The sequence below is a fragment of the Lissotriton vulgaris genome, chromosome 5 (genome assembly GCF_964263255.1).
Source record: "Lissotriton vulgaris chromosome 5, aLisVul1.2, whole genome shotgun sequence".
NCBI lineage: Eukaryota > Metazoa > Chordata > Amphibia > Caudata > Salamandridae > Lissotriton > Lissotriton vulgaris.
In genome coordinates, this window is record NC_141693.1 from 900,913,126 (window position 1) to 900,925,299 (window position 12,174).

At 43.4% G+C, this 12,174-nt stretch overlaps 1 protein-coding gene across 9 annotated transcripts in view; it reads left to right on the top strand.

The window, feature by feature from the left end:
- Positions 1-12,174, top strand: part of CPEB3 (cytoplasmic polyadenylation element binding protein 3) — a 1,233,156-nt gene that overhangs the window by 599,136 nt on the left and 621,846 nt on the right. For 8 of the 9 annotated variants that reach the window (XM_086922496.1, XM_086922503.1, XM_086922495.1 and 5 more), the window contains one exon: positions 8,510-8,669. In XM_086922496.1, coding sequence (XP_086778622.1) covers positions 8,510-8,669 — 160 coding nt within the window. The remainder of the gene's footprint in view (positions 1-8,509; positions 8,670-12,174) is intronic. The other variant, XM_086922500.1, reaches the window with a different exon arrangement.

Genomic DNA, 12,174 nt, shown 5'->3' on the forward strand with positions numbered 1-12,174 from the left:
TTACTACACGGAGCTTTATCACAGCCGAGTAATCCCCTCTGAGGAAGAACTACAAGAGTTCACGCAGGATGTTGCCCTGCCGATGTTGGGCAAGGAGGAGGCGAAATTGTTGGGGTGGAACATCGAAGTTAGGGAGGTGCGAGTAGCCATCAAAAGTATGGCCCGTAACAAAACTCTGGGCACGGAAGGCTTACCAGTGGAATTTTATCTCACTTAAATTGATCTGCTTGCCCCCCACCTCACACGCCTATATAATGAGGCTAGAAGAATAGGCAGATTGCCTGATTCCACTTTTGAGGCAATCATTATCCCTTATTAAAACCAGGCAAACAACCTTTGGATAGAACGGCATATCGACCGCTATCCATGCTCAACCTTGATTACAAAATCCTGAGCAGGATTCTGGCCACCCGACTGCTCCCCCCACATGCCTACCTTCATACATGCCGACCAATCCGGGTTCATCCCTGCTCGCAACACAGCGCTTAATATACGAAGGATCCAAAATATATATGGGAGGCGGATTCCTATAAAGTGGACTCCGCTGCGATTTTTGCTATTGACATAGAGAAAGCCTTCGACAGCTTAGACTGGGCTTACCAATTCCATGTGATGTGACAAATGGGCCTCGGCCCTGACTTTGTGAGGTGGACGGCCCTCTTATATGAAGACAAGACCGCCAGGGTCAAGGCAGGGGGGGTGATCTCGGAGGCATGCAGGGTGGGGAGGGGCACGCGACAAGGGTGTCCCCTCTCCCCATTATTATTGCTATGGCAATGGAGCCCCTGGTGGCACACTCTCGATCAGGGCGGGCGTACCAGGGCCTCAAGATATTCTTGAGGGGAGCATTGGGAAGGCAATCAGGGGGGCCAGGGCTAACTTCGAATTCTGGGGAACCTTGCCGTTATCAGTGGCGGGACGGGTGGCGCTTCTTAAAATGGTGACCCTACCGCGTCTACTATACTTCTTCAGGGCCCTGCCGATCTGAGTTCCGACAGCCTATTTTAAACAGCTCAGAGCGATGGTCACCTCTTTTTTGTGGGGTAAGGGCAGACGCAGAGTAGCCCTGGACACACTCATGAGACCCCGGGCAGAGGGAGGGCTGGCGGTCCCGCACTATGAAATGTATTATCCAGCAGCCCAGTTTCAGTGGCTTACACAGTGGGTGGCGAGGGCCACTAGGGAAGAGGGCGGACTCAGAGAGATGTGGGGTCCCCTGATGGTCCTATCCCGCATAGTGCTACGGCTCCCGCTCGGGACCACACACCTTACCCTGGAGTTTGCCACAGCCCGGAAATGCTGGAACAGATACCTGGGGAGACTGGCTATAGAGGCCCCATATGCATCTGAAATACCACTGAGGATGTGCAGGGCCCTGCCACATGGGGGCAACTGGCAGAAATTAGAGATCGTGGAACAGCAGGGGGTACTGACAATGGGGGACCTTTATGAGGAGGGAGCCCTGATACCTTTTGACGACCGACGAGCCAGGTATGATCTACCAGGCGGTGACTTTCTACAATACACTGCACTCATGATAGCCATTAGAAAACTCTGGAAAACAGGCCTTACAGAGCCACCCACTTCCATGGGGTGCCAATATGTAGTGATGGCAGCGGGCCCCATAAAAGCAGTGACATGTCTCTATAGGCTCATGACACAAGAATCCCTGTCTCCAATGGCAGCCCTGAATCTTAAATGGGGAATGGACATAGGGAAAGACATTCCAGATGGGGCATGGAGCGGAATAGTAGAGAGGGCCTGGAAAAGCACAAGAAATGCGCAATTTCAATTAGTGCACTTTCACATCCTTCATAGAGCATATCTAACACCAGCCCGCTTGCATAAATATTTCCCGACCCAGCCAGCGTCCTGCCCGCGGTGCGCCATAGCTGAATCGGATTTTAAACATGTTGTGGGACTGTCCATCTCTTGACCTCTTTTGGAGGGAGGTGACGGCCCTGTTGGTGGATGTAACTGATAAAGACCTACAACCCTCCATGGCACATTGTATCCTACATTGGTTCCCCCACATCTCAAAGAACAAAATCACTAGCAAATTTATTGATTTGGGATTCCTATTGGCCAAAAGAACTATAACCAACCATTGGAAAGCGAAAAAGTGCCCTAGTATAGATAAGTTGAAGGCAGAATTCCAAAAGTGGGCTGAGTGTGAGGGTACTATCCGTTTACAATTTGCACGTAGAACGGACAGTGAGAAGGCTTTGGAGGGCGAGAGCCTAGTTATGGAACTTATAGCCCCTGAGGATCAGATGATGATGTCCTGGCAGTTGACCCCGGGGCACACACAACATAACAAAGCAGACGGTAGGTTTACACTCTACATTATCGGCGCAGAGCTGCACTCGACCCACATGTGAGATGCTTCACATCATTGCACTTTCGCTGGTCCCGTTGCATAGAATACTCATGGTATTGGCCCCCAAGATCAGTAGCGAATGCTCCAATGTGACACGCCTTGGGGGCTGGGGAGGGAGGGAGGTGGTTGGGGGTACCCGGGTTGGGGTTGGGGTTGGGGTTGGGGTTGGGGTTAGGGTCAGTTGGGAACGGACACTAGAACGGCACCCACTCACTAACTGCGCCAGGACCGGAAGATTGAGACTGCCGCAGACAACGCAACAGACTTAACTGCATAGACGATCCTGATTCCTTATTAAGAACACTGGGGTGTGCCGATGTACAAGATTGTTTTGACTCTTACTTGTGCTAAATTGTGAGTTGGCGGCAAAATAATAAAAATTATGTAAAAAAAAAAAAAAAAGTACCCAACTTTGGTGCAACAGTGGCCATTCCTGACATATTCTTGTAATTCTTGACATTATAATTGTCATTCTTGGCATGGAATGTTCTTGCAGGGCACAACTTGTTCATGTTGTCATGACCGAATCACAGTATGTAGACGCACCGTACAGTACAGGGATCAAAAATTGTTCCCACAATCCAAACAGCTAATACCTAATGTTTCTAGTTGTTCCTAGCCTGTGGCATTTGAAGCCAGAGCTTGGAAGACTTTGCATATTTGCAAGGAAAGTATTTGCCGTGATGCTGCAAAAGGAATTTTAAGAAGGGCTACAAATAGAAAATTTCTGGGAAGATGTTCTTGATATCTGGCTTGAAGATAGTCTTGCCTGGAGATCCAGGAACACGGATGAAGAGCAGAGCATAAGCAGACATCTTCATCAACAGAGAGAATGTACAATCACCTGTCCACTCCCTGGATGTGGATTTATAGACTATGGGATCCTTAAATCTTTAGTCACGGGATCCTCAAGTCCTTCTGAAGTCTGCCATTTATCAGGAAGTGATGGGTGTGCAGAAGAAAAGTGCCACCCAAAACAAAGAAAAAGAGTGAACAATCCTATAGGCAAATAGTATAGTTGAAAAATGGCAAGGGAACTCTCATCAATTCCTAAAAATGTCTAGGGTGAGTGATGGTTCGCTGTTGGTCTATCACAGAGCAAAATCTGTGATGTATTCGGATTCCGGTGACTATATCCAGTGTGATACACTGGTTGGTGACGGTTCTGTCTCTGTCCATGCTTATTCATTATTGTCCTGGAGACAAGTAGGGTTGGCCCTAAATCAGCAAGGCTGGGCCAATCTATAACCAACAAAGAACAAGTGCCTATACTGAAAGTACTTTCAGAGGGATTTAACCACCAGAAAAGAGGATTCTTCAGAACTGGGGTGTGCTTATAAATTGCTTTTTATTTTTAACGTCTAGGTCAAAGAAAGAGAGGGGTATATTTGTCTTAATCATATACAGTTGAACAGAAAATACAGTTTTTATACACACCAGAAAAAATTATTATGGACACAAAAACAGTGAAAATGTTAAAATCCAACAAGCATATCAAGTTCATTCATATCACAATCATCCTTCACCATTCATACAACAAACATCTATAAATACTCAACAAGGTTAAATACGAATATGTAACCGAGCAGAGTATTGGGTCTGCTACAATATGTACAATTATATATACAATTTTTACAGTGATTATGCATAATCACTGTAAAAATATTTTCACTGTTTTTGTGTCCATAATAATTTTTTCTGGTGTGTATAAAAACTGTATTTTCTGTTCAACTGTATATGATTAAGACAAATATTCCCCTCTCTTTCTTTGACCTAGATGTTAAAAATAAAAAGCAATTTATAAGCACACCCCAGTTCTGAAGAATCCTCTTTTCTGGTGGTTAAATCCCTCTGAAAGTACTTTCAGTATAGGCACTTGTTCTTTGTTGGTTATTCATTATTGTGACACTGTGTATCCATAATTACAGCCCTGAAGAAGTCCAGGTATATAATACCTTACGACGGAACACGTGTTGGCTGTATCGGCTATATCAAGATGTACTGTTGAAGAAATCAACACTTGTTATGTGGACTGGATTTCCTAAACATCGCCCTGGGGAAAAGTGTCAAACAAATTCTGCATAGTGTACAGACACTATGGCAAAAGCACCATCATGGCTACGGCCACTCATCCTATGACAGCGGGAGGGAGCTCCAAATTGCACAGAGGAACTCAGAGCCTCCATGATTCTATCAAGATTGCAGCATTGTCACTACTGGGCAGTGCGGGCCACCATGATCCCCAGGTAACCAACTGGTCAGTTTCTCAATGCAGAGGCAGGGAGGTAAGGTCTCCATCCACCAACATGCCTAATGGAAACAGCCAGATTTACCATAATACCCGTAAGCTCCCCAAACGTGTCTAAATATTTTAGAAGCAGAGGTAAGGACTCCCGCAGGGCAGTAAGATAAGTGTCACCTGCATAGAGCGACACCAGGTGATTTCCATCACCCTTTCTAATATTCTACATTTCTTCTGAATTTGGACTGCTAGCGGCTCAAGCACTATAGTAAAAAGTAAAGGCGAGAGAGGGCATCTCTGTTGCGTACCCCTACACACCACCCACGACTCAGAGCACAGGTGACCATCCTCCACCCTAGCCCTCCGTGCAGTATACACTGACACATCCATGATCGATTCTGCGTGTTAAATCCCACACACACATCAGATAGTGTCAGTACACTGTATCAAAGCCTTTGCTATATCAAAATAAACTACTGGCAATTCCTCTCCCCTGCCATCCGCTTCATGCATTACATTGCTGAGCCTTCTCAGGTTCATGGTAGTGTTACACCTCAGAATAAGACCACATCGATCCTCATGGACTAGATGAGAGATCACCGGCCACAGCTTGAGTGCGAATACCTTGCAGAGAATCTTTGTGTCTGTGTTGATCATTGTAAGCGGTCGATAGGCAGACGAGTCAGAGGTCCCTGCACCTGGCTTCAACACCATAGAAATACAATCCTCACGCATGGATGGGGGCAAAACGCCACGATCAAGGGCCTCCTGATACATCTTAAGCAGCCGTCATGCATTCCATATTTTTAACATAATCTATATATATATATATATATATAAAAAAACGAATGTATGTCTGTTTGTCCTTTATGCATTACTACACCATTCATCCGATCGCCATGAAACTTTGGGAAGTTGTTGAGTACACTCCTGCGAAGGTTTCTGGCAAAAAAAGAAAAATGTGTTAAATATGGCCCCCCGGACCCTCATAATCTTTCTAATACTGAACGTTTACAGTTTCCGGTGCGACTCACTTTTGCAATGACCATCAACAAAGCACAAGGACAATCGCTACAAATGTGTGGACTAGATTTGGAGAATCCGTGCTTCTCACTTGGACAACTGTATGTGGCCAGCTCACGCGTTGGAAAACCGATTTATTTGTGTATGCACCAGACGGAAAAACAAAAAATACTGTGTATCCACAAGCACTCGAATAAATAAACAGAATTAAAACACTTTAAAATGTTTTCCATATTAAAATGAATAAGTTTCAATAAAAATGACACAATGTAAATTGAATGTTATCATAACAAGTTTCCTTAAATTTCCATTCTTCTGAGATCGCAGCACCGCGCAACGGGTAAGCTAGTCTATATATACATATATATATATATATATACACAAAAGTATGTCTATCTGTCTGTTTGTCCTTTATGCATTACTACACCATTCATCTGATCACCATGAAACTTTGGGAAGTTGTTGAGTACTACACTCCCGTGAAGGTTTCTGTAAAAAAATCATTTTTTTAAATCAGCCCCCCAGGGCCCTCATAATCCTTCGAATACTGAAATAGACAGCGAATTTGCGAGCATCGTCGACAGTTATGACCCACAAACTGAAATCGATTGGTCAATCTACATCAGAAGCACGAAAGAAAAAGGCATTATGAGCTTCAGAAACAGGCGAGCAAAGGAAAGCAAGATTAGAAGCTGTTCTAATACAAACTGCTCAAGCCCGTAATTCTCAATCGAACGAGCAACGAGAATCAATATTGGAAGCCGGTCGAGTACGCACTGCTCAAGCCCGTTCTTCTCAAACGAACGAGAATCAAGATTGGAAACCGATCGTTTGCGCACTGCTCAAGCCCACGCGAATGAAACAGGAGAGCAACGAGAATCAAGATTGGAAAACGATCAATTACGCACTGCTCAAACCCGCTCGAATGAAACAGGAGAGCAACCAGAATCAAGATTGGAAGCCAATCGAGGACGCACTGCTCAAGCCACACTTAGAAAGGTTTTCAAAAATAAAATGAATAAGTTTCAATAACAAGGACACAATGTAAATTTAATGTTATCATAACAAGTTTCCTTGAATTTACTTTCTTCTGAGATCGCAGCAACGCGCGACGGGTAAGCTAGTAATTCTATATATTACTATGTGCACAATGCACTTTCTATAGCCAATGTAGTTGTATCCCATGCCCCCTACCCCCTCAAATCAATTCTGCATTGTGTACGTAGCGTGGCCATCTCCTCAGTGGACCCCTTTCTGAGATAATTTAGAGACTTATTAGTGTCTGGGGCCCTACATCCTTTCTAGTCCTTGGCAATATTCCCATTGCCTATCACTAATGCTAAGTCGGCAAACTTAAACACTTCTTTCAAGAATTTCATTCTTTGCATTTGGCCCAACTGGCACACCGAAGTGTCAAGGCCTACAGTTCTACCTTACACTTCTTTTATGAGCTCAAGCACTTCGTCAACCCAGTGATATCTTGTGAAGTTTAAGTCCCACACCATGTTGTAAAAATAAGCTTGTGCCTCCTGCCATTTTAGGATCAAATCTGTAGCACCAGGGTGCATTCTAGCTGGGAAAAAGTAAGTCTGATGTAAATAATTAAGTTTCGTTGATTTATATCAGTGATTCCTTGTCGTCTTTTACATTATCTAATCCATTTACCCACTACATGTCCTTGATGTCTTTTTACAATTTCTGCTCACATTTTCCCTTCACCTGTCAGATGTCTGTGTAGATGGTGTGCACTGTTTCGAAGTATAGGGTGTTCACGACATGTCTACATTTCCCATTCCTTTTTAATTTTGGACAATACAGCAGATGTAGTGTGTTTATTAGATTTCCTCTTCAACAGGGTATCGTACTCCTCAATGCTGTGTAGGGCAGATATGAGGCGCAGAAGGAATAGATGATTTATCCGTTTGCTTGTAGTCACGAAATTTCACCACCAAAGTCTAATATTTTCATTATTTCTGCTAGACTAAATGTGTGGTCTCTTAAAAAGAGAAGAGCATCATCCCATCCGCATGGCAAGATCGCATGGTAAATGTACAGCCCGCTCTCGGGCCTTTTCACATAGCACACGGGCCACTGGCTCCACTGGAATGGCAATCTGTACAGGGGATAGCGGACACCTATACAGCATACATCTTTTTATGTGTGAAAATGTCTTGCCTGTACAGGAATGATCCTCCATGCCTAAATGAAGAAACGTATTGCCAGTACTATTTCCTGGGTTTCAGTGACGATTAGCAGATGTGTCATTAATTATATAGAGACAATTATATTTATGAAACTTGCATAGGATAGGCCAAAGTTTAATCTTGTATAATATGGTCAGTATTGTGAGACTAATAATTGTCAGTAGGTGGGGATGATTTTATTGAAACAGAATTAGCTGTTCCTATAGTAAAAGTTGGAGAACTCAGTTCCAACAACTGTCCTTGATATAGGAACTTAAGAATCCTCCTAAGTGCTGTATTAGCTTTGATTGACCTATTGCTACTTAGACCGGTCAGTGGTCTAAAAAGTGAAACTGAGATGAAGTGACTTTTAAGTAGGAGCATGGAGTGGTGCATGTGTGGATGTGTAAAAATACGAGACTATCTTGCTTCACAATGAAGACAATCAAATAATTGTCATGCCTGCGTGTGGAATTATACTGTTGGATATGACATAGCTTGAGAACTGTAATTTATCTTGATGTAAAATGTTGAACTTCAAATATTCTAAATGTGAGTACCCGATTGGATCTTGAAAATCAATTGCATGCTCTTTGTATGTTTTCATGACTTGTTTGTGTTCGTGATAACGTACCATAATTGTATTGGTAGTCCTAATGTTTTGTTTTTTTCTCCTTCTAGGACCGGAATCGGCCCTATGACACTTTTAACTTGCACTCTCTGGAGAATTCTTTAATGGACATGATAAGGACTGATCATGAGCCTTTGAAAGGTAAACACTACCCTCCCAGTGGCCCACCAATGAGTTTCGCTGATATAATGTGGAGGAATCATTTTGCAGGTTAGGAATATTCATAATTCTACATCATCCTTGCTTGGTGCTAACCACCTCAAACAAATGTGCTCAATTTGCATTTTACTGTACACATACTAAAGCTAATTTGTATTTAATTATTTTTATTTTCATAACTTTGAATTCACTTTTTTTTAAAAATATGCATAGATTATTCATGGATTCTCATTTTACAGCATTAAAAAACAATGTATGTTACTGTTCAGAGTAATTGGACATGTTGTAGGGAGCATGTATTGTAAAAAAAAAAAAAAAAGACAAGAAAGCTCAGTTTGATATACTAACATTTTCTAATCGGCAGTTCTTCCTCATGAAATCAACTCACGGGCTACATTTCCAAGTCTTTCTCGTCACAGCAGAATTTATCTCTTGTCTCCTAAACAACCAGGCACCACAGTCCGCTCAAGTATCCCAGTTCCTTGAACTGCTATTCCAAAATATGCACCCATGGAGCCTTTTAACCACGTCTCTGCGTTCTGTGCTTTCACTTTATACAAAAAGACATATGCGTCCTCCACCTGTTTAAGAATGTGTGTTTTCCCTTATATTGCAAGTGATTTAGCTTCAATAATTCAACAAGTTCTTTTCTTATCAAAGCTTTCTTCTGAAACTGAATGGACTACCTTTTTCCTGATTGTTTTGGTATGGTTTGCTAAATCAGATCCGCTGTACATTAAGATTTTCTGCCATTCAGCTCCTCTGAATAAACTATCTTTTTATAACTTTATCTTATTTTCGTACACATTTGTCCTTGAGGCTTTTAGACCCTGTTTCCCAGACTAACTGTACAATAAATGCAAAATATGTTGGAATAGAATTCTAAAGTGAATGTGTAGTTTTTTTATGTGTTCACTTAAACTGGCCGTTTCTAAAATGCGTTCTGTGCTGTAAGGGAACCATATTTACTTATAAAAAGTATAGTTGACAATTATTTTTCCTATTTGATACTTTACTGTGCATGGGTGCATTTAATTAGTGAGACGTATTGTAAATTATATATTTTTATAGTAAACTCTGCTGTTTGCACTTGAAGCTTTAAGACTAATGGAAACCCCTCATCCGTCCCTTTCCTTAAATTGCCAATTTGATACGGTTTTCTATTTCCTGCCTTTAGAAGCACTCAGAAGTTACTAGCAAGGGAACTGAGGCTGAGAAAGAAAATGTCATAGCACTGGACATGTTGTGGGAATCATCAGATTAGAATCCGATATTTCACGACTCCAGATTACGATGCATTAACTATTACAGAGTACTAACTCTTCCCTCGTCTCCTGTTTTACCTATTGAGAGCAAAAAGGTTTCACACATCACTACTAAATCATAATATTTGAGCATGTTCACATTAAGAACTTTAAATTGTTTTAAAAGGTTTACTCATACACGCAGGTTCCCCTCATTTGAAGTGGAAACTGTAAAAAAAAAAAATCTTTTACAAAAGTTCTCACAGCGTATTTCTATACACATCGATGTAGCATACGGTTACAGAAGCCGCAAAATTAACTTATTTTATAATCAGGGAGGGGGTAATTAGAAGGAGCTATGATCCAGTCAACTTCCTTTTGGTCAGTCAAAATCAGAGGGGAATGGATCACTTGTACCTGCAACCAGGGTCCACTGTATTCTATCTGTTAAAAAACCCTCATTCACGTAAGGAGGCCGTGTGGCGGTTTATCTTGATTCTCCGCCTGTATCAGATACGTGACAGCATCATCATTGGGTCTCTTTTTGTATTCTTCCTCCACCTTGAGGGAACCACTGTTTTTTAGGTCTCGCCTGTGAAGGCGCATGCGCATCGAGCAAGGCGAGAGTATTGCGAGTTATCCACTCTTTATCTACACTGCAAGGAATCGTGGCGATTCCTTGCAGTGCCCGTGACTTTTAAGGTCAATGCGCATGCGCATTAAGCTTATGCGCATGCGCATTGACCTTAAAAGTCACGGGCGCGTGCATGTCCGTCTTTGTTTACCCGCTCCGCCCCCTCCCGCCGTGTCACCTTGCCTACTCTCTTCCACAGCCTCCCCCAGCTCCGCCCCCTCACTACTTGATTGCACGGCCGCTAGGCCGTGCCTCCCCTACTCTCCTCCCCCCTCCTCCTCTCCTCCCCTGCCTGCCTGCCGCTAGGCCGTGCCTCCCCTACTCTCCTCCCCCCCTCCTCCTTCTACTCTCCTCCCCTGCCTGCCGTGTCGCACCTCTCCCCTCTCCGCCCCCTCCCCTGCCCGCCGTGTTACGGTGAAAGGCTTGTTTCCGTTTGTCTCTCTCCTTTCAGGTATTCCCTTCCTGTATTCTTTTTCCTCGTTTTTTAGGCGATGCACGGTGCTAGGAGTAGATTGTCACATCCTGTGGATCGCCTCGCCCCCGGACATCATGGGCCAGCCTTGCTCTGCACAAATGTTTCCCAGCACCAGTCCCAGCATCTCTCAGCAGCTCCGCTCTTCCTGCACTGCTAGAACGCAGAGTCTCCCACCACTGAGGGTAAGACAAGGAAGCGATCCCTGAAGACTGCGTCCAAGGGCCTCCAAGGCAGCCTGCCCCCAGCCATTTGGTTTCCGCACTGGTCTCTGCTCACAGAGGGGGTGCAGCTTCCAGGGCAGAAGGATCTGTGGCTTCCGCGTTGTCCTAACATGAGTGGCATCCAACACGACGAGGCCCCGGTCGCCGTACCCACCTCAGAGCCTACGTGCAGCCTCACGGAAGCGAAATCACCACCGCTGGTCGGTTCCGCCTCACCTCAGACCCTGGTCTTTGCAGACTGATCCAATCTGCTCCAGGGGACAGCAGGGCCAGGCTTGAATATGCCACTTTTTCGTTTGAGTTTTGAGTTTCACTATATATTTAAAATAATCATACTTTTAAAGATATAACCGTAATTTTGACTGAAGTCTAAATTGATTATCAGGCTACGAATCCAGGTCATCCTTCAGTCTCACAGATTGCTTGGTATGTTATTAATCACAGTGATAAACCTTCTACTGCATGCCCTTTTCAACGTTGTTTGAGAGCAGGTTTGAAATGTTCGCTATAGCCCACTAATGAGCTATTGCTTGTGGCCTAGGTTTCTTGGAAGCAGATTATATAATTATATATGATATGTGGTTCAGTGCTTCTGAAGTTAAGGTGATTCTTGTAATACCCCTGATGTTTCATGAAAAGATTATCATTGAGTGGTCTTGAAATGCTCTTTTGCTAGGAGTAGTGATTTGATTACACTAATTCCTAGCTCTCTTCTTTATCTGGGTTTACACTTTTCTTTCGTGTTTTGGCCTTTTATATTTTATTCATTTTGTTTCAAAATTGCCATCACATTCCATAGCTCAATTTAAAAGGGAGACTATATTATTATTGGTTCGCAACTGCAGTAATTGTGGGGCCAGATTACATTCAGATAAATGAATATATCTGACCGGTTCCCGGAACAGGATCCTCCTTCCCCAATTAAGGGGATGTTGTTTGATTTAAAGTTTCGTTCCTCGCAAGCGTAACGGTGGTGAGTTTG